Genomic DNA, 23,505 nt, shown 5'->3' with positions numbered 1-23,505 from the left:
AGTTTAGAGCCCAACAAACCTGAAACGTAGTCACAAGAGAGCGAGTCAGAAGGATTGGCTTGATTTGTTTAGTTCTTCGAATTGCTTAGTACTGCTGTTTTTTTACTGTTTTGTACAGTACTACTGTACCACAATTTGTCTTTTTACTGAATTAAGTAAAAACCTTTTACCAGAGTGTCTAGTTTTCATCTTTTCAAGTGTCTGTGAGTGTTAAGTCTGTGAATCCTCAGTTAAAAGTTAATAAGGCACAATTATAAAACTGTAATAATATCTCTAGAACAGTCCGTTATGCCACGCTGTGCTTACAATTCCTGCAGATGTTCTTATTTTATGGTATTTAATGATCCAAAGGGTATCTTTTAGTCACAGGAGTAACTTATTATGTAAATAATGGTTAACATACAACATAAAACTTTGAACATTTAATTACTTTTGTTAACCACTTAAAGTACCACATTCTTAACTGTACATTGCTTAAAGGTCACATGCAGACGTTGGTTTTATTTAAACAGTCATATTTTTATTTATCTAGGCCATTAATAAGAACTGGCATTACTGTATTTACTGTGGTTTAAACTCAGGTATTGGGATTGACTGCCTGAAGTGTGGTATTGTGACTACTTTCATTACTAGGACCATTTTAAGGTCACATTTAAATGAAAAAAGAAAAACCTAAATAAGAAAAAACTACAGATAAATGTATGTACTTCTGCAGTCCAGATCTGTATGCCACATCATCAAGAGGTGAATCAGACAATCAGTGGTGGCCATGTACTGTTGAGCAGCTGAAGTCTCGTATCAAGCAAGAATGGGCAAAATTAAATAAATCAGTAATGCAATTCTTTATAATAAATGCAAAAGATGCAATTATAGGAGGGGTATATATATTATTACATTTCAATACTAATGGTGTATCTAATTCCTCTGCACTGTAGCATTTCAAATGTCAAAAGCAGGCTCAGATTTTAAGTGTCACGCCACACCACTGTGAAACTAAACTCTAAAGCTGATTCCTATGAGACAGGCTTGGCTGCTTATTCAATCATTTTAAGTCCTAAGTAGGATTTTAAGCTTCTTATTTCTCAACTTCAAGTTTTTTTTCAGTATGTGTGTCTTTTTTCTGTCTCTGTCTCAGGAATAGATAACCTGTACGAAAGAGCCCTGTACATTCGGAAGATCCTCCTGACCGTCCCCAGATCTGTGCTCATAGTCATGCGCTACCTGTTTGCTTTCCTCAACCAGTAAGTCTGAACATCCAGCCGTCATCTCATGTCTAACACACACAATGTTTTCCTTATATAAAAAACACTTGTGTATGCATCAGTGACAATATTTTTTAAGCAAATATTAATAAACAAATGTAGTATGGTGGCACACACTGTGGTTTTGGAAACCCAGGTTTGATTATTGACTCCAGTTCCTGTCTGTGAGGAGATTTGCATGGTTTCGTCATTCAGATAATTCTTTTGAGGTCTAAGTGAATGAATGGGTGAGTGTACACTGTCCTGCGATGTATTGACCCTCAAATGTCCATGGTGTACGTTTGTCTGGCAGCTGCTTTTTCCAACCTGCTGTGGACCCACCGTGACTTTGACCATGATAAACCAGTCAGTGAAGATTACTAGAGATTTAAAAATTAGTCATTTAATATTAAAAAACATGTATTTTTCATGTACATTGTTTCTTTTGGCATTGTACCATCTGATTTGCTAAATAAACCAGACAAACCGTGGCTTAAGTTTGATTTAAAATTGTGGAACACTTTTGACCCTCTCTCTGCCCCAGAAAAACATTGACTGTGACAGTTGTGACTGTGATTATACTGTATGTGATGCCATTTCCAAATAGAATTACTCTATCATTAACTCTAGCATTTGGTTTTACTAGCTTTAATTTAAATTGTCATCATATATTACTTGACCGTTACCCGTTTGGTCTGTTTTTTGTTCTGTTTTTAAGATATTAGGGTATGATTTACTCATGCTGCACTTTTTTCCACCTACAGTCTCTCTCAGTACAATGATGAGAACATGATGGACCCCTACAACCTGGCCATCTGCTTTGGCCCCACCCTCATGCCCACCCCAGAGACTCAGGACCAGGTTTCCTGCCAGGCCCATGTCAACGAGGTTATCAAGACCATCATCATCCACCATGAAACCATCTTTCCTGATGCCAAGGAGCTGGAGGGACCTGTGTATGAGAAATGCATGGCTGGGGGAGATTACTGGTGAGAAACACAGTCGCTGATTGGTTTGCAGCATTTCTGGTTGATTAAATAATAGAAGGTTAAAATTTTGTAATCGCATTTAGTAAAAAAGGAAACTACAGACGCTCTTATGATTGCTCAGATTTACTAAACCTGTTTCCAGACTAACTGGGGCAACGTAGAATTTAATTAAAAGCTGAAATTGATTTAATTGAAATGTAAACATTTCACTATCTTTAAAATATGATGCACTGTGTTATCAAAAGATTCTGGGAAAACCAAAACATAAAGCCTTCGACCTTTTTTCCCTTTGGGAAGTTATGCATTAAAAAGTTGTTGTTTTGAGTTGTTCAGGTGACAGGTAAGACAACGTAAATGTTTCCTAAAATAAATAATAGTTATTAGGGCACAAAAAAACTGAAAAACATAATACTTTAGTCTTGAATTGAAGCTAGAAGAATAGGATAATGTCCGTTGTGAGCTTCTGCAGCTGTGTGTGTGTGTGTGTGTCACTCTGTAATCTTAAAAAAGCTGAAACTATTTACATGGCTCTGTGTGCATCTGTCCTTGAGCTGTTTGGTTCTTTTTTGCAGCACACACATTCATATGCAGAACAAAACCTTTTCCCCCTCTCACACATCTACAGATACTCAAGGACATGACAGCGATCAGCAAGCTTACTGAATTGTTACCAAAAATATGTTGGTCATGAACCCTAACTAGCAAGACGCTCTTATGATTGCTCAGATTTACTAAACCTGTTTCCAGACAAACTGGGGCAACGTAGAATTTAATTAAAAGCTGAAATTGATTTAATTGAAATGTAAACATTTCACTATCTTTAAAATATGATGCACTGTGTTATCAAAAGATTCTGGGAAAACCAAAACATAAAGCCTTCGACCTTTTTTCCCTTTGGGAAGTTATGCATTAAAAATTCTTTGCTTTTGTGTTGAATATCACATCATAATCAATATCATCACTGCACTCACAAATGTAATATAAGAATGTAGTTTGCACAGCAGAAGCCATTTGTCAACAGCGTCTAGACACACCTCTTACTTCTCTGAGCTCCAGCTCACCTAAAATAGACTAATGCCCAGTGAAGACATGTTTAGGTGTCTGGAAAGTCGACCTTTTAACATGATGACCCCAAGCCGCATTCTGCACGTTACAATAGCATAGCTGCTTGATCAGAGAGTGTGGGTGCAAGACTGACCTGTTTTCCATTTAAGTCAAGTCAAATGTATTTGTATATCGCTTTTTACAACAGACATTGTCTCGAAGCAACTTTACAGAATCCGGGACTGACAGACTAAAAACCCCTGTTGAGCAAGCTGAGGGTGACAATGGCTAGGTAAAAAAAAAAACCTTAAATTTACAGAAAGAAACCTTAAAAGGAACCGGACTCAGCAGGGACCCCCATCCTCCTTGGGTGTCCTGGAGAATAATTTGAATGAAAATTAAACATGGCAACATTAAAAATACATTTAAAACATGGCACATTATGAAGCATGAATATTAGTGTAACGAAAGCATCAGCAAGTATTTCAAAATTTTTAGACAGAATTTCTCCCTCACTTACCGGTAGGTAGGTAGGTAGGTAGGTAGGGAGGTAGGGAGGGAGGGAGGGAGGGAGGGGGGTAGATTGATGGATGGATGGATAGATGGATGGATGGATAGATGGATGGATGGATAGATGGATGGATGGATGGATGGATGGATGGATGGATAGATGGATGGATAGATGGATGGATAGATGGATGGATAGATGGATGGATAGATGGATGGATAGATGGATAGATGGATAGATTGATTGATTGATTGATTTTTGTTACTGAAATGTTTGTTACTGCTCGGTTCCACCCAGTGCTGATCAGTCCTGCACTGCACGTTTATTACTTTCACACCCATGGACAAGCATCATTCTTCCATAGGCTTACGTATATCTGTTATAATAACAGCTACAACAGCTGTGGTTGTTTATCAACACAACTGCCACAATATTACGAATAAGAGATTCCCAGACTCTCAACTTCCTGAATTTAAAGGACTGGTGAATAAACTACTATTTGAGAACCAGTGGCTAAAGGCATCTGTTTCGGTGTGGATAATTAGATGAAATTACACGGTCTGTAGGTGAGCTTTTGGTGAGACAAAACACTTTTGTTTTGAGTTGTTCAGGTGACAGGTAAGACAACGTAAATGTTTCCTAAAATAAATAATAGTTATTAGGGCACAAAAAAACTGAAAAACATACTACTTTAGTCTTGAATTGAAGCTAGAAGAATAGGATAATGTCTGTTGTGAGCTTCTGCAGCTGTGTGTGTGTGTGTGTGTGTGTGTGTGTGTCACTCTGTAATCTTAAAAAAGCTGAAACTATTTACATGGCTCTGTGTGCATCTGTCCTTGAGCTGTTTGGTTCTTTTTTGCAGCACACACATTCATATGCAGAACAAAACCTTTTCCCCCTCTCACACATCTACAGATTCTCAAGGACATGACAGCGATCAGCAAGCTTACTGAATTGTTACCAAAAATATGTTGGTCATGAACCCTAACTAGAAAAAGTACTGCAAAAGAGACAAACATGTTTTTCTCTCTTACAATACAATGTTTCTGTGCCATTTATCCTTTGATTCCCAACTGTGTTGGACTGGCAACCCGAGTCTTTAATAAACTATAAATTAATAAGCCTGGCTTTTTTGGTTGAGCAGTGACCACAGTCCAGAAAGTGGACTAGAGACTTTAGACCAACTTTTTGCAATTTATGGTGGCACGGTTTCTCAGTGGGTGGAACTGTCGCCTCACAGCAAGAAGTCCTGGGTTCGATTCTCAGATAGAGCGGTTCTGGTCCTTTGTGTGTGGAGTTTGCATGTTCTCCCCGTGTCTGTGTGGGTTTCCACCAGGAGCTCCGGTTTCCTCCCATAGTCCAAAGACGTGCAAGTGAGGTGAATTGGAGATACAAAATTGAGTGTTTGACATTAAACTTCAACTAATGAATCTCATGTATCGAGTAACTACAGTTCTTGTCATGAATGTAACCAAAGTGTGTAAAACATGACGTTAAAATCCTAATAAATAAATACATTTTGCCATTTGTGTGAATCTACATATGAATCAGCTCTCATGTTAAAAAGGCCACAGGTACATGATGTAGGGAAAATAGAATTCCCTACACAGTGTAAATGCTTCACTAAGTCTACTGATTGTCTTTTATATTAAGCAGCTTCAACATTCTTTGCCCTTAGTCACTTAAAATGTAGGTACTTCCCCTGACATTGAGTACCAGTGTATAGTTGTGAGTTGTGTGTCATTGCTTTGGGTTTATATGTATACCACCATTAGTGCCTGTCTTTGTGCCCACACAGCAGCTCTGACAACAACCTGATCACCCTCATAACAATCTCAGAATACTAATGATGGTCTTCTTTAAGAAGTGCACACATGCTGAGGGAATAAACTCTCACTGCAACATTATCCTGTTCTGTTTATATGCACAGATAGTTTTAGCATCTATTTTGGATTTTACTACAGTGTGTGTGTGTTTGCCATGACCCTTATGTAATTGTGGCTTTTTTTCTCTGCAGTGAGAGTCCTTTTAGTGAGCATGGAGTCCTTGAAGAAGTGGATCACGATGGAGGAGCAGACACACACACCAGTGAGGATGGTGAGTGGGGTTTTGAGTACTGCTCATAATATTAATGGCTTTTCACTTATTTTTGTGTAAACCTTATTATAATGTGTTGATTAAACTATAATATAATTTTAAACATTATTCTTTTTATCAAATTTAAATATCATATATATTGTAAAGACAGGCCACCATAAAACAATACCAACATTGTTATTAAGCATCATAAAAGTTTTTAATTTTGTCTCTGATACCAGTTATAGCAAACTGGTGCTCTTGTATTTGTCAATTTCTGGTCTGTATACTACAGCAAATACGTGAGGCCTAAGCAGGTCTCACTGTAGCTCTATAGCTAATCCTGCTTTTCACAGATCTTAATAAAATAGCCTGGGAAACAGGGCAGAAAACTTGGGCCGGTCTTTAAACATGAGGACTTGATCAGCTCCCGCTGGTTCTTTCTTAATCTTAAAGCTTGAGAAAATTAGACTCTTGATTTTGTTAGTATATAGCAGGGTTAGCATCTTAATGTCTGTTACTCAAAATAAACTAGAAGGTGCTAGGTCCGGACAATGTACGTTTTTGATTTCTTATTTAATTGCATTTCTAAGATACTTCTTTTCTCGGCCAGCTCTCTTTGCATTCTGGCGAGAAGTTTATTGATTTCCGAAAAATTCACCATGTCACAGGAAGTGGTTTGACAACAGACCTGGATAAAATAAGGACGTACAGAGTATTTGAAGAATCTGTTTGATGTTACATCCTGCTCTATAATGTAGCGCTTCAGATAAACTGGACAGGAATTTCAGCCAGAGCGACAAACTGTTTTAATTACAGATTCAAAGAAGTTTTTCAGAACTTTAGTTCAATAGAAATAAAGTCATCTGCACTCGTTTTTCATCACAATGTTTTGATGGTCACATGATCAACAGTTAACTGTCTTGCAGCAACCTATAAAATACTGAGCACATGATTTAGTTTTATTTCAACAAGGTTTTAGGCTTAATAAATAACAATATAAACACCATGATTAGAGATAGTACAGTGGATCTAAAAAGTATACACACCCCATTACTACCAGGTTTTTGTAATGTAAAAAAATCAGATTAATCAACTCTTCCACCTTAAATGTGACCTTTAATCTGTACAAAATTAAATCTTTTAAAGTGGAAGATACACATCCTTAAACTAATATTTTGTTGAAGCACATTTTGATTTCATGACAGTATTTAGTCTTTTTAATTTGGAGTCTATCAGCATGGCATTTCTTGATTTGGCTGTATTTGCCCACTCTTCCTTGCAAAAGCCCTCCAAATCTATCAGATTGCAAAGGCATCTCATGTGCACAGTCCTCTTCAGGCCACATTTTCTTCTTAATTCTTATTTTTTATTAAATAAATGTTATGATTACTTTCCTGAGAGGTGATGCATTTGATAGCAAGGGTGCAAAACATGGCATAACATAGGCAAGATGGAAAATGCTGCCAGGTCAGTTTCTCTAAATGGCACTGATTTGTGATATTTACATTTTATTTTAAAAATACCTTTTAAACTGACAATAATAATTATTTTATTTTTTTATTGTTGTTTATTAATCTGTTATTTATTGTTAATTAAAGTCCCAAGTTTGTAGGGTGCATATTAATGACATGAATATTTAAGGACTGTGCCACTTTGTGGAACAGCAGAAGGGTTCATCATGTTCAAGAGAAGTCGTCGCCATGTTATCCTGATTCCAGCTATAGCTGCAGAACAGATGTGGAAAACAAAATAACATTGTTTTAAGTCTGATGTTGCATTTTGCACTTATTTGCAGCATTTCAAAGAAAGAAGGAAATTTGTTGCAGTGAGAAACTATCCGTTAAAAAAAGGACGTTTTATGTCTTTTGTTGTGAAAATGAAGCTCATGTTAATCTCATGTGTAAGACAAAAATAGGACATTTCTCACATTGGTCTCTTAAACTTCTTAATAGATTGTGTGTGTTAGCCTTTTTTAAATATTAATGACAGCCATACAATTCAGACTTCCAAAAGGTTGCTTTTAAAATAATAAATAATAAATTCTCCAAAATTATGTCATAAATCCTAGCACGTCCTAAATGATCCTAGTCCAGGTTATTCTGCATTGACAGTCTAGTTCAGCTTTGCATTAAAATGGAAGACGCTGGACAGAGTGTTCAGACCCATTAAAGGGTGAATTACAGGAAGTTCACACTTGTTCTGTTGAACTTCATCCATGTCAGGCGCCAGTGTCCATTCCCATTACCCCACATTCATCATCAGGGCTTCTCCAAACACTTAAAGAGACAGATCATTTTTCCATAGTAACTGTAAATGAACCTAAATCCTTGTTTGCCGTGTTTATACAGTCCTCTCACACACAAAGGTCATTCATCAAGACTTTGGAAAGCATTTCAACAAGCAGAAGATTAGTTTGGCCTGTTCTCATTTTACTGCCCTTTCAGCTTGCATGAATCTGCTGTATTTATTTATTCAGCTAACAGACCTCGTACAGATATCTGATTGTGTAGGTTCTCCATCGGTCAGTGTAGGGTTTTACATTCAGGCCCAGCTTTATTACTGAGCGTGCAATTTCAGCTGCCATGGTTTTACTCCAAATTTTTTTGTCTTGGTAGGGTGCCGGTAAAGGGATCACACTATCAATAGCATACTCGGAGCAAGTTGGAGAACCTTGTGAGCTTTACATGGACCTCTTCTGTTAGTAAAAATTGACTGTTCAGCTCATGTAGTCAGTCATTATTATCTTCCTGGAAACGTTTCTCAGTAGATTATTCTGATCACCAATAGCCATTAAACCAGAACCACTTGCTTTGATTAATGTGATGAAATAAGTGACATCAGCAATATAAAGAAAAGGTGTGCTTTTTTGGTTTTAAAAATGTTCATGTGGATAAAGTTATTTAAAATAATAATATTGATTTTAATATTAAACAAAAACATTGCTTAGACTCATATAACTATCATATAATGTATTATATTACTATATACACCGACCAGGCATAACATTATGAGCACTGACAGGTGAAGTGAATAACACTGATTATCTCTTCATCCCAGCACCTATTAGTGGGTGGGATATAAGAGCAGCAAGTGAACATTTTATCCTCAAAGTTGATGTGTTAGAAGCAGGAAAAATGGGTGAGCATAAGTATTTGAGCGAGTTTGACGAGGGCCAAATCGTGATGGCTAGACGACTGGGTCGGAGCATCTCCAAAACTGCAGCTCTTGTGGGGTGTTCCCGGTCTGCAGTGGTCAGTATCTATCAAAAGTGGTCCAAGGAAGGAACAGTGGTAAACCAGCGACAGGGTCAAGGCTCATTGATGCACGTGGGGAGCAAAAGCTGGCCCGTGTGGTCCGATCCAACAGACAAGCTACTGTAGCTCAAATTGCTGAAGAAGTTAATGCTGGTTCTGATAGAAAGGTGTCAGAATACACAGTGCATCACAGTTTGTTGGGGGGGCAGCAACAGGAGGACCAACACAATATTAGGATAGATATTATGATATTATATAGTAAGGGACCCTGACAGTTCCCCTATGGGTTCAATTAATAAATTCAATTAATAAATCACAGATTCTGTTTGTTTGTTGTTGTTGTTTTTTTTTTTTTTGCATTTTACAACATTCAATTTATTCCAGAAATGGTGTTTCTATTTTGCATGAAGAATCAACCAGATTTTTACCTGAAAATGGGTAGTTAATGAGAGTTGTCTTCCTAAAAACATAGTGACAGGTCAGGTTAATTATACACTAATACGAATGAAGTTTGCGTATAAAGAACACTTTTTATAATACATCTAGACCACAATACTGAGCTTTCTGGCATGGCACATGTCTCTCAACGTGAAGGTGTTCTGCAAATAGACAGCAGCAGTAAAGCCAGTGCCCAGGGACCCCCTGTCTGACTTAATGGGGTTTGGGAGATAAAGGAGCGGTAGCTATATTTAGATCTGCATTTTACTTTTCTAGCCCCCTCATGACTGTGCTGCTTCACTGCAGTACCTGTAAGACTCTTTTATGCCTTTAATGTTTTATGATTGCTTTTTTTAAACATGCTTCACATTTTATATTCTGCTGAAATAACTGAAGCGTGTGTGGTGTTTGCACGACCAAAGCACTTGTAAAATAAGGGCAGAATTATTAAAAGTTAATTGTTATTTCTATTGTGTCTGGTGTGTCGAGTTAATCAAACAGTTTAATATTCCACTCTCTCATCAGAGGTTTCTCCTGTACTGGATTTAATTGCAGACTTAAATGGGCTCTGATCCCAGTCAGGACTCGTTGCTAAAGCAACAGCTTAGGATTGGAACAGGCCGTGCTGCCACGACTGCTGCTACTTTACATGCATCAGATTGCTCTGTAGCTCTAATGGTCGTTTATATAAAGCATACTGACAGCTAAAGCACAAAGTTTGGTCTATAATTAAACTTAGTACTTAGAATAAAAGTTTCATTCTAACACTCAGTGCCAAACCAGCACTGACTTTGTGCTGAGTGTCATTTACTGTATGGATGTATTCCATGTAGGCTTGTGTATCTATAGATCCTCTGGTAGTCCTTGTCACTGCTGCTAAAATAAATAAGCAGTTCTTACAGGAAAAATAGGAAAAACTTATTATGCCAACATGGGGATTTTTACATTTGCTGGCAGATGGACCAGGTCGTGCAGAAAGGTCACGGTTAAACAACAGTCCCTAGCTGATTATGAATTTAAGAATGCTTAGCTAGTTGTTTAAGGACGTTAAATGAAATTACTGCCTTTTTTCTGCTTATGAGACCTGATATACCTGTTGTTATTATTTAAGGTAAATTTGTACAAAACTATTGTCAGTCTGGACTCACTCGCATGTGCCCTGCTGTTTGCTGAATTGCTTTGCCGTTGGAAAAAACGAGCAACTCTGCAATTCCACTTAGGCTTCCTGGCAGGTCGTGCCATCAGGTTGTGCAGACGTAGCTCTGTCTCTGCACTAGATTTTCTGTGATTTAAATCACCCAATAAAGTAGTCTGGCTGAGCTTTACCACACATTAGCAATATATACATTGAATTACAGTTTATTCATTTAAGTAATCTTGCAGCAAACTGTAGAAGTGAATTAGAATTTTCTGCAACTTTAACATGTAATTTCTTTTGTTTCAGGTTTTTTTTAATGAATCAATTGTCATAATGGTAATTGGTAGCTATCTGAAATTGGGTAAATGCTTTATTCAGTGCTTATTTTCCCTTTCGATAACATATAAATCCATTTCTCTGATGTTATTTGCAGAGGGCGAGCCAATTGAGGCAATTGCTAAGTTTGACTACGTTGGACGCTCTTCACGTGAGCTGTCCTTCAAGAAAGGGGCGTCGCTGCTGCTGTATCAGCGTGCCTCTGAAGACTGGTGGGAGGGAAGACACAATGGAATCGATGGTCTGGTGCCTCACCAGTACATTGTAGTGCAAGACATGTAAGTATGAGTTGCTCTAGTTTGATTTTCAGAAAAGATATGACAACTCTAAGCTCCAAACATTTCAGCAGTCCCATCTGGTCAGTCCCATCTGGTCTCCACCTGCTTCTTGCCAAATACTATGCTATGGGTCACTCACCCTCTGGTTATACATAAGATTGATGTAATGTCATGAATTTAGACTCTTCTGCTGAAAGGTATTATCATGACTGCCTAAACTCACCAGCAGCTTCAGATTTATAGCATTTAGTAGACGAATTTATCCAAAGTGAACTACAATTGTGACCAAATCAAATGCAAGCAATTTAGGGCTAAGGGCCTTGCTTTAAGGGTCCAACAGTGGCAACTCGGTGGTGGTGAGGTTAAATCAGCAACTCTCTTATTTATAGATCATTAGCTTAACCACTGACCTACTGCTGTCTTAACGCTGAGCTAAAACTCTTTAGTGTGGAATCTGAAGTGCCCTTTAAAAGGGTGTTAAAATAAAAGACATTTCTATTGCAATTCCAAAGTCATTGTCAATGCTTAAGATTTATCATTTTAATATTGTAAAATTAAGGATTGACACTCAGCTTGGTCAGCTTGCTTATTTGACTATTGCCTACTTGCAGGGTTTTACATGGTCTCAGTACACTACCACACAATTGTTACTGCAATAATTTGACATTCTGTTCACTACAGTTATGTTAAGGATTATTTCAAATGGATTTGCTTCCTACATCAGTCAGGCGGCTCTTTTTATACTCAGACGGCTCTGATCTAACTGTTATAGATTGAAACTGAAATCCTAGGTCGGCCAACCAATGGCTAATGCAAGCTAACATTAGAAATCCAGCCTGTTATTATAGGATGGCATGTTTCCAATTTGTATATTCATACATATTGAGAGTTCAAAACATTACGGTTTAGCTGTAGCTATGTTTCTGGGAATGTTTTATTTTGATTTTAGGATTATATTAATATTATTATTATTGATGATGATTTGCTCTGTTAGTTAGCTATCTCACTTTTTAGGGTTTTAAGTTTGCCAGTTTTTGGCAGATACACAAACTTGGCAAGTAAAATAAGCCAATCAATAAGAATGTGCCAGGGATTACTCAGACTGTCTCCTGCTGGCTGACCTCCCCTGGTTTGCACATCTTGGCAGTGGTTAGGATGCATTTTCATTAGCTCATTCATTCCATCGGGAACCCTTGGTTTAACAAATCCTGCAGCCGTGACACCTACTGACAGGGCAACCTCTTACCTAATTGAAGAGATCAGACCCTGTATTAACAGGAGAGGTCCGAGTAATTTCTAATCCAGATCAAAAACACCCCATCATTTTTTATTATTATTATGAGTTTATATTTACTTCAGATGGAGCTTCTCTGTTGAGAATGGCATCAGGGGTGAGTGAACGTACAGGCCAGCGTGGGGTGAAAGGGAGTTGAAGGTGGAAAGGCAGACCGTGTCAGGCGTTCTGTCCTGTAAAGGCAGACGTTTTAGCAGGAGAGGAAGTTTGTAGGACAGCTCCCATACAGGCAGGATATCCTCTGTAAGCTCAGAGCCAGGACTGACCTGAATTCATTTCTCCTAAGAATCCACGACTTATTTAGTGTATGCAGCATATTAAACTGATGAATTACATATTGCAAAGCTATGACTTTAGATAATATAATGCACTGCAAAATGAAATAAGTCATAAGTAATAACACTGCACCAAAGGTAAAACTAATACATTAAGAGTAAAAGATTTGTTTCTGTTAAACTGTTTAATGGTTTTGATTGAGCTTTTCCACACGCACATGTAAGGAGTTTTCAGAATAAGTTTATTTATTTATTAGGATTTTAACGTCATGTTTTACACTTTGGTTACATTCATGACAGAAACGGTAGTTACTCATTACACAAGATTTATCAGTTCACAAGGTTATATCGAACACAGTCATGGACAATTTAGTATCTCCATTTCACCTCACTTGTACGTCTTTGGATTGTGGGAGGAAACCGGAGCTCCCGGAGTAAACCCACGCAGACACGGGGAGAACATGCAAACTCCACACAGAAAGGACCTGGCCTGCCCCACCTGGGGATCGAACCCAGGTCCTTTTTGCTGTGAGGCGAGAGTGCCGCCCTTTCAGAATAAGTCTGCTACACTTTAAACTGATTGCACCACCACAAAACCTGTAATAATAATAAATGTGAGGGCAGTTAATATGAATAATAAGATGAATGAGCATTTAAACACAATAAAATAAAAAATTTTATGTCCAAGAATGTTACCAAGAATTGGTATTGAATTTACAGTAACTGAATTTACTTACATTTACAGTATAAATCTATATACAAAAAGCAGCCAAGAATGTAAACGAAGTGATCGAAAGCATAAGATCAGCATATGTAATGCCAAGCATTAGCTGGGGTGTAAAGAACACTGTCATTGGACTCTAGAGCAGTTCAGAAGTCTGGTTATGAAGTAGTGGGCTGGCCCCCTAGCTAAAGATAAAATATATTATTGCTTTATAATACTGTGACATTCTAGACTGTTAACATCCAATTCTGTGACAACAGTAGGTTGGGAAAGGTCATTTCCTGTTGTATGATATCAGCGGCTTGTAAACAAAGCTAGCTTCCTAAAGAAATGCCAGTTGTTTAAGAACCTAACTGTCCTACACCGAGGCCTGATCTCGTCCCTATTTAATATTTTGGAATACAGACTGAGAGCTAATCGTAACCACTCAACTTCAATAAATTTCTTTTAGCTAAATGAGAGCAAATCCCTGCAGTTAATCAGCAGCGTTTTGACCTCTGGCCCTCTGTGTCTCAGGGACGACACATTTTCAGACACTCTGAGTCAGAAGGCTGACAGCGAAGCGGGCAGTGAGCATGGAGGAGACGACAAATTCTCTGGCAGAGATCTGGCTTCTCCTACAGACCGAGTTCCTGAAGCTTACAGCAGCAGGTGAGTCAACACTACAGTTCTTACAATAACACACAACATACTCGAGCACTCACGGTGTACCAATCCAGTCTCCTGATACAGCAATCCACAAATCTACAGATCTAAACACAGCTTTAATACAATATTTATATAAATAATAAATACAGAGTCAGTTAAAACTCTCAACATGCCACATGTACAATATTTATACAATATTTGGCGTACTCTTACTTAGAAGTAGACTCCAAAATGATTGCAGTTTTAGGTGGCTTTTTCTGTGACTGAATGATTAAATTTAAGTTTTTTTCAAGTTTATATCTTTTTTTGTCTAAATGGTGGGTTAATATTTATGGAAAAGTTTGTAAGATACAATAAAACAATCTTCTTTAACCTTTATTTAACTGACAAAAGTACAAATAAATTATTTATTGTTTTTCCTGAATAAATAACCCCCTAAGTACTAAATTAGCACTATTTATTGAGTGAAGAGTGAGTTTGTATTAGGGTCACAAGCATGTTAAGCATGGGGTCGCTCTCCAGAGGTAAGTTGTGAGTCTGTGACTGAATGATTAAAGTGTGGTATAGAGCACACCCTGCTGGACACAGAGTGCACTAACACATTTCTGTCTGCTTCAGTAGCAACTTCTCTGGAATCACAGGGGTCTCTGTCTGCATAAAGAATAATGGATCAATATTTAATCACCTATTATTGTTAGTTATTATTTAGATTAGAGATATTATGTATGTAACTGTAGATGAGAAACAACAGAAGGTTTGGCACACAGTGGTGAATCACAACCCTTCCTTGCTTTCAAAGAGTCTAAACATGTTCTCATTTTAATTAGTTAAATTAAAGTTTAAGTGATTTATAGAGTCGAAATTTTCTAGTTTTTATTTTTAGAAAGTGTCCCAATTTTTCTGGCAATTTGTATAATTTTCTTTATTTAAAGAAACCGTTCTGTGTGACAGAATCATGCCTATGGGTATAACGATTTCCAAGTATTTCCAAATACTTTAATTTAATTATATATGAAAAATGTATATAAAGATTAATTAATTAATTAATTAATGATTCAATTTGGTTGCTCCCGTTAGATGTTGCCACAGCAATTCGGCCCAGTCTGGACACTGGATGTCCTTCTTGGTGCAACCATCTTATTTATCTGGGCTTGGGACTGTCACTAAGGGTGTACTGATGTGTCCCCTAATGACTATATTTACATTACGTAATGTATCCAGCCTGGGATTTGAACTCATTAAATGAAATCAATTTTAATTACAGTTATTTAAGTAAATGCATTTTGGTTATTTCTATAATTTGCATATTTTAGGACCTATATAATCTGTATTGATTAGGCCTCAGTTAAGCATAACACATGTTGATACTTTTAAGCCTTTTTGGCTGCATTTTAATGAGATGGATAACAATTTTATAAAAGGTGCACACAAGAAAAGCCTTTATATTTTTTAATCCTGGCACATTCTGTACCTGGTACCTTGCTTTGTTGATTTACCATGTACTACAGTACAATCAGTGGAAACAAATAAATTAAGTACTTATGCAAAGGTCACTCTTAAGTAGAGATAGCAGAGTAGAAAAGTATTGTTATAAACAGGGCATTTCAGTTTTTTGCCGTCATTACATAGATGTCTTTCCTCCTTTCCCCCACAGCCGTCACAGAAAGAGAAGTGACCCCCCTAACCGCAAACCTCCAGCACGGCCCAGTGATGTGCACTGCATGGTCCATCCATCCCAAATCCACGGAAACCATGGGCATCATGGAAATTCAGCCACAGGCTCACCCGTGCTCGGTCACTACAGCCCTCGTGAGGTGGTGAGAAGCCGGGGTCCCATGGTCATAGACAGTCCAGAGAGACGCAGGCGGACTGGACACGGCAGCCTCAGTGGACACAGCAGCCTCACCAACATTAGCCGACACGAGTCGCTGAAGAAGATGGAAAGTCCCCCGTTACGCAGGTCCACCTCCTCAGGCCAGTACATGGCCAAGGGTCTGGACCCGGAAAGCATCGCACAGGTGAATGATCTGTCTTCATCTTGATTTTCATGAATGAAAAATGAGGAGCTTGTTTCTATTTTAGTTCTATGTTTTCTCTGGCTAAATATTTTATTTTTTATAACCAGGACATAGAGGAGACGATGAACACTGCTTTGAACGAGCTGCGTGAGTTGGAGCGACAGAGCTCTGCTAAACACGCACCTGACGTGGTGCTGGATACACTCGAGCAGATGAAGAGCGCGGGCGGCTCCAGCGAGTCCCTGAATCGACTGCCGCTCCGTCGCAGCACCAGCTCTTCCAACGACGCCACGAGCACCTTTAAACCCGCCGTGGCCCCACGGATGGGTGTGCAGCTCAAACCACCAGCCCTCCGTCCCAAGCCGATGGTGATGGTACCCAAATCCGGGACAGCTCAGGCTTCATCACCGCCATCACAGGATCCACTCGACAAGTCCTGCACCATGTGAGCAATGCTGTGAATTCAAAACGCGGTGCTTTTTAGTTGAGTTTGTTTTGGTTACATAATTTTCTGGATGACATCTCACGTATTCTACAAGAGGACTGGACTAAACCGAGAATAAAAACTCGACTGATAATGGAGACTTGGAATCTTGCAGGGAAAAGAATGTTTACATAGTCTTGTGCAAAATGTTTGACACCCCTGGTTAAATGTAATGTTTTGTTGATTTATGAGGTGAAAGTAAATTAACATACTATCTACATGGCACACGATTGCACTTTTTAATGAGGGGGAGCTTAAAATGTGGCATGTGCAAATATTTTAAGTAATACTAGTATAAAATATATTTTTCAGCAAATACTGCTCCCATATTTACGGGTTGTCACAATGGATCTGGTCTGCATATCCGACTTGGCACAGTTTTTATGCTGGATGCTCTTCTTGACGCAACCCTCCTAGTTTAGGAGTGGCTGGCTGTTACAGCCACACCCCATGAGACAGGATAGCCGTTAGCACAGCTGGGATCTGAACCCTGGATCTCCGGATCTCGGCGGTTGTAGGCTAGCATACTTCACTGCTGTAACACCTCTGTGCTCAGAAATCACATTTGTCTTATTTCAGTTTTCCTGTCAAGATTATTTAAATGCATTTTCACTTTGACCAGCAAAATACATGACATTTGAGCAGGGGTGTCCAAACCATTGCTTAAGACTACACACTTTTATCCATGTACTAATAATTTCACAGGTCAGTAACACAGGTCACAATAATAAACTGTAACAATCCCAGCAGTGCTTGGGCATGACAAAAAAAAAAAAAAACTGTTTATGATAGTTTAACGTTCACCTGCTTTGAGTCTTTTGTTGAGATTTAAACTATGTACTATATGTAGTCACATTTTCATGTACATAGAGATAAGTTAGATTCCTCTGTAACTTTCACTAGAGCCCTATTCGAACAGGATTTGTTTCCCAGGGTGATTTGTAATAAAGTTTTTAAATAAATTATCTTGCATTTGGAAATTTTACAGCAGTAAAACTGACATTTATTAAGCAGGTTTCCAGCCGTTTCTTTTTTTCTAGTTTTTGGAGAACATCTTGACACACCTTGTGTCCTGTGTTTCCAAAATAGACCCTGGACACAATGGAAACTTGGATAGGACAGAGTAGTTGTTGAAGATGTGTCATTTATTTATTTATTTAATCAGTCAACAGAAGAAAATCATAAACTAATGAACTGACTTAAGTATAATTCATTAACTGTCCAGTAGGTGGATGGGCTGCACTAAATTGCCCCATGGTGTTTGTAAGTGTGACAGATAGGCTGTGGACACTGTGAATAATGAAGCAACTACTGAAGGTAAATAAACTATTTTTTCTACCAATGTAAAACCGATATCGTACACGGAAGCAAGCTGGTGCAATATTCAATATTGGTACCACATAAGGTTTGATCCTTTGCTTTTGCTTGCTGTTTGTTTGGAGTGTGTCGGAATGTGTATCATTCTTTCATCCCAATCAGGCAGTAATACTGACCTGGCTTGCAACTGACAATCCAATTTTTTCAAAGGTGCTCAATAAGCTTAAGGCTTTGTGTGGGCCACTGAAGTTCCTTACCACCAAATATGTCACAGTCATGCTAGAACATATAATTATATGCTTCCTCCATTGCTGGAAGCATGTAATTATATTTTATGTAATGACAACCATAAAGCTGTCATTTTTCATCTATTGCTAATTAAATGGTTACTGCATGCATATATTTATTTTAAATATGTGGATAAATTGATCTGTATTTCTTTCTGTTAGGCTGGGGGAACCCAACATGGAGATGACTCCAGAGAGAACTATATCCCCAAATAGCATCTATAATAGAAAGAATTCACCACTGCTCCCTCAGTGAAACTATTCCTGTCTGATTAGGGCTCATGACTATATAAGTGAAACTATTAGCCAAAAAACTAAGAGAAAGCAAGAAATAACAAAAGCTTTCTTTGTGATCGAAATAATACATGTAGGTTACATCCACTAGCGGACTGCTCAATGTGAATAATCCAGAAACAAAGCAGGTTCTGTTATTTCTTTGTTTACAGCCTCAGGATTGTGGGAAATGTAGTTTTTATGTCTGAAATGGACCTGCACCCACATCTGACAAGTTACTAAGCAATGAATGTGGTTTTACTTGTAAAAAAAAAAAAAAAAAAAAAAGAAAAAGCAGCACTGCCACATAACAAACGGACCCAGTCTTTGGTGGTGTTTCAAAAAGGCTGCTAATTTCTCAGTTGGACTTTTTTTTTTTTTTTTAGACCAAATGAATAGTGTATGCAATTATATTTTTTTTATAGTGATTATAGAATCAGTGTGTTATGTACAGTTAACCATAAAAGTTTAATAATGTTAATTTGCTTAGTTAAACAGATTCTTGGTTTAGTATTTTAGTATCACTAATTTTGATATTAGCATGACATACAGTGGGGCCAAAAAGTATTTAGTCAGCCACTGATTGTGCAAGTTCTCCTACTTAGAAAGATGAGAGGTCTGTAATTTTCATCATAGGTACACTTCAACTATGAGAGACAAAATGAGAAAAAAAAATCCAGGAAATCACATTGTAGGATTTTTAAAGAATTTATTTGTAAATTATGGTGGAAAATAAGTATTTGGTCAATAACAAAAGTTCAACTCAATACTTTGTAACATAACCTTTGTTGGCAATGACAGAGGTCAAACGTTTCCTGTAAGTCTTCACCAGGTTTGCACACACTGTAGCTGGTATTTTGGCCCATTCCTCCATGCAGATCTCCTCTAGAGCAGTGATGTTTTGGGGCTGTCGCTGGGCAACACGGACTCCACAAATTTTCTATGGGGTTGAGGTCTGGAGACTGGCTAGGCCACTCCAGGACCTTGAAATGCTTTTTACGGAGCGACTCCTTCATTGCCCGAGCGGTGTGTTTGGGATCATTGTCATGCTGGAAGACCCAGCCACGTTCCATCTTCAATGCTCTCACTGATGGAAGGAGGTTTTGGCTTAAAATCTCACGATACATGGCCCCGTTCATTCTTCCCTTAACACGGATCAGTCGTCCTGTCCCCTTTGCTGAAAAACAGCCCCAAAGCATGATGTTTCCACCCCCATGCTTCACAGTAGGTATGGTGTTCTTGGGTTCTTCTTCTTCCTCCAAACACGACGAGTTGAGTTTTTACCAAAAAGTTCCATTTTGGTTTCATCTGACCACATGATATTCTCCCAATCCTCTTCTGGATCATCCATATGCTCTCTGGCAAACTTCAGACGGGCCTGGACATGTACTGGCTTAAGCAGGGGGACACGCCTGGCACTGCAGGATTTGAGTCCCTCTCGGCGTAGTGTGTTACTGATGGTAGCCTTTGTTACTTTGGTCCCAGCAGGTCATTCATCAGGTCCCTCTGTATAGTTCTGGGATTTTTGCTCACCATTCTCATGATCATTTTGACCCCATGGGATGAGATCTTGACCCCAAGGGAGATTATCAATGGTCTTGTATGTCTTCCATTTTCTTACAATTGCTCCCACAGTTGATTTATTCACACCAACCTGCTTGCCTATTGTAGATTCACTCTTCCCAGCCTGGTGCAGGTCTACAATTTTCTTCCTGGTGTCCTTCGACAGCTCTTTGGTCTTGGCCATGGTTGAGTTTGGAGTCTGACTGTTTGAGGCTGTGGACAGGTGTCTTTTATACAGATAACGAGGTCAAACAGGTGCCATTAATACAGGTAACGAGTGGAGGACAGAAGAGCTTCTGAAAGAAGAAGTTACAGGTCTGTGAGAGCCAGATATCTTGCTTGTTTGTTATTGACCAAATACTTATTTTCCACCATAATTTACAAATAAATTCTTTAAAAATCCTACAATGTGATTTCCTGGATTTTTTTTTCTCATTTTGTCTCTCATAGTTGAAGTGTACCTATGATGAAAATTACAGACCTCTCTCATCTTTCTAAGTAGGAGAACCTGCACAATCAGTGGCTGACTAAATACTTTTTGACCCCACTGTATATGACAGTTAAACCAGGTGATTTACTTTTTCATTATTTCTGTTTTTTTATAGAAATAAAAGAATTTTACAGAATTTTACCAGAATGAAATGTAATTTAGCTGTGGTGTTATTAATTATCCACTTTAGATGCCGAAAACATTTCACTTATCCACTTAACGTCCTTGCACTTCTACAGAGGGTACAAGACTTAACTTCTCAAAATGACAAACTCTCTCAGAATGAGAAGTCTTTAATCTGTAGAGCATGACATAGAATGGTTATTAACTAGCTATAATATGCAACAGCCTTGTGTGGGCCTTAGGAAAAGCTCAAGGCAATATTTCTGTAGTTTTACCAAACAAAGGCGTAATGCCAATAGCCATGGACTCAGTGACTGTTACTGTAAATTCTATGTCATCATCCTTCCTGGCGCTTGTTGTGTGTAAGTGTTAGAATCTGAACTGCCTCGAGAGCTCTAGATTAGTTTAGCTTTGTGTTTAAATGTAAATCAGTGTCTCAGAATTTTTCCTGTGTGTGTAATCCTATTCTGTGTCTAAGTAACAGGATTGTATCTGGATTATCCACATAACACTGCAGGTGTGTATATATATATATATATATATATACGCACCCATGATGCTATTACAACACATGTAAATTTAATTAAAAAAAGGTTAGAAGGTGGCTTAAGACACTTTAGCCACGTATCATTCAAGTGCACCACATATTTGAAACTCTTGATCCATGTGACAACAGGAACCAGTTAAACCAATCTTGTTTAAGTCTGACAGAAAAGTTAAAATGTGAGTCTTAACACAAAGCTAATTGTCAAGGTTTTCTTTCCCCTGTATTATTTGTTTTGCATATTTTGCTGGTGCAGCTTATAGATTTCAGACCTGCCTGATTTGAACACATTTAAATACAATTTTAAAATGAATAGGTTATGAATTCTTAGCAGGATACCATCCAAATATGATTCAGAGATTGTGTTGGGTAAACTACTAGCTACTTACAAAGAAAGGTAGTTCAGCTACAGTGAAGCAATTCTCCTATTAATAGAAATGGAGGTGGTATTTATTAAAGCTCCATTTAATAATTCACCCATGGTTCTTCTTTACACTGTTGTGGGATCGAGCAAAGAAATAATTAGCATAACTAAACCATTTTTATACTAATTATAGTAAAAACCTAACCAGAGTATCAGTGTTTATCACTTAATATTTGAAAACCCAGTCAGGCTCTGTCTGAAAACATCAACTTTTGGGTCAACTCTTAGTTCTCAGAGTATGAATATGGGAACTTTGTCCTTCTTGTGTTGGATTCCCAGTCAATAGATTGTGTACACATACAAACCAAAACCGTGATGTGCATTTTAAGAAAATAAAAGTATATAATGCTGCTTTATTGCTGGGTTGATAAAATGTTTTAACTCTTATGAAGCTACTTAGTTTAAAACACTTTGACATGAGCTTCACTATAGCTTTTCGGCATTATTAACCAGCTGTAAACAGCGACTTTGAAGTTCATTTTAGGGTAGAATATAATAAAGTTTTCTAGGCTTTAAGAGGCATTTATAGCATTCCTTTGATTATTTTTAAAGACAAAGTAGCCAAAAAGAAACTTGAAGTGTAAATACCACTATGTAATAAAATGGGTTATAATTTTAAAGAGTTAAAGCATATCCACAGAACTAGGCAACATTTCTTTAGATTATACTGGTTTCTGTGTAAGCTGGCTGGCAAATAAACTGAACAGTGTGTATGTGTTTGTGTAAATCATCTGCTCATAAAGAAGTATAAAATACAACATGTAACATATAAACATTTGTTTTTAAATCAGTGTTGCCAGGAAATAAATGTAAGACATGTCACTAATGTTTTATAATATATTTTAAACATTACTATCATTATTTTGCCTTTTGAATAACTGTAATAATACTTTTTTTATTATCATGTTTGTAAGATAATGTACAGTGCAGACAAAGTGCTCTATTAGAGTATTAATTTCTTTCAGGGTTTAATATAAGCTTTGATAAATGGCTTGATCCCTCCACAATTGTACAGTAGCAAAGCCACCTCTCGCCTGCTGTTACGTCAGTGTCTGTTTATTAGTGGCATGGTTTTGTGAAAGTGCCTTTAGAGGAGCTTCAAGTCAACGTCCTCTGTGCTGTTACGTTTCTATCACAAACCTGGACCGGTGCATAGGGAAAGATAGTGAATGCATTCATGATCAGTAGAAATATATTACTGCTTATCTGATGTGATATTGCACTTTTATGTATAAACTGTATATTTGGCATGTAACATCCTAACAAGTTATAGAGCATTTTGGAGCAGCCTGCTCCCTGGATCATGTCTTTCTAATAAAAAACTTAGTTTGATCACTCTGTTGTCCTGTTTTGTTGTCATTCTTTGAGTTCTTGCCCCGATGATAACAATCCACCCAGTGTTCCACCTAGTGTTTCAAAGAAGCAAGGTTTGCTTTGCTTTTTGGGTGGAATTTGTGGCACTTTTTTTCTTTTTTCCCCTCAGTCATGTGGTGACTGTCCTTATGTAGCATTAATGAAAGAGGTACTAGCCCTAACCCTTTAAGATTAGTCATGAGTCATGAGATTACGATGCTTAGTGGATGAGAACAACAAACAACACTTTTTACAGAACAGCTGGGTGAGTTAAGGTCCTTTCCACGAAGCAGGATAAACAACTAAAATACAAAAATGAAGCTGAAAAATAAAAATGTTTTAATTAATTTTGTAGACTTAAAATGTGGTATATTAATCTTAAT

General features: G+C 37.8%; 1 protein-coding gene across 1 annotated transcript in view; it reads left to right on the top strand.

The window, feature by feature from the left end:
* The window catches only part of srgap1a (SLIT-ROBO Rho GTPase activating protein 1a), an 87,265-nt gene extending 69,592 nt beyond the window's left edge, over nt 1–17,673 (top strand). The window contains exons 16-22 of the mRNA XM_063004267.1: nt 1,136–1,241; nt 2,006–2,230; nt 5,800–5,879; nt 11,125–11,305; nt 14,115–14,249; nt 15,901–16,264; nt 16,372–17,673. Of these exons, the coding sequence (XP_062860337.1) occupies nt 1,136–1,241; nt 2,006–2,230; nt 5,800–5,879; nt 11,125–11,305; nt 14,115–14,249; nt 15,901–16,264; nt 16,372–16,713 (1,433 nt within the window). The 3' untranslated portion in view covers nt 16,714–17,673. The remainder of the gene's footprint in view (nt 1–1,135; nt 1,242–2,005; nt 2,231–5,799; nt 5,880–11,124; nt 11,306–14,114; nt 14,250–15,900; nt 16,265–16,371) is intronic.
* Nucleotides 17,674–23,505: the final 5,832 nt, after the last annotated feature.

This window comes from Trichomycterus rosablanca, chromosome 11 (assembly GCF_030014385.1).
Source record: "Trichomycterus rosablanca isolate fTriRos1 chromosome 11, fTriRos1.hap1, whole genome shotgun sequence".
Lineage (NCBI taxonomy): Eukaryota > Metazoa > Chordata > Actinopteri > Siluriformes > Trichomycteridae > Trichomycterus > Trichomycterus rosablanca.
This window is presented reverse-complemented; position numbering and strand designations above follow the sequence as displayed.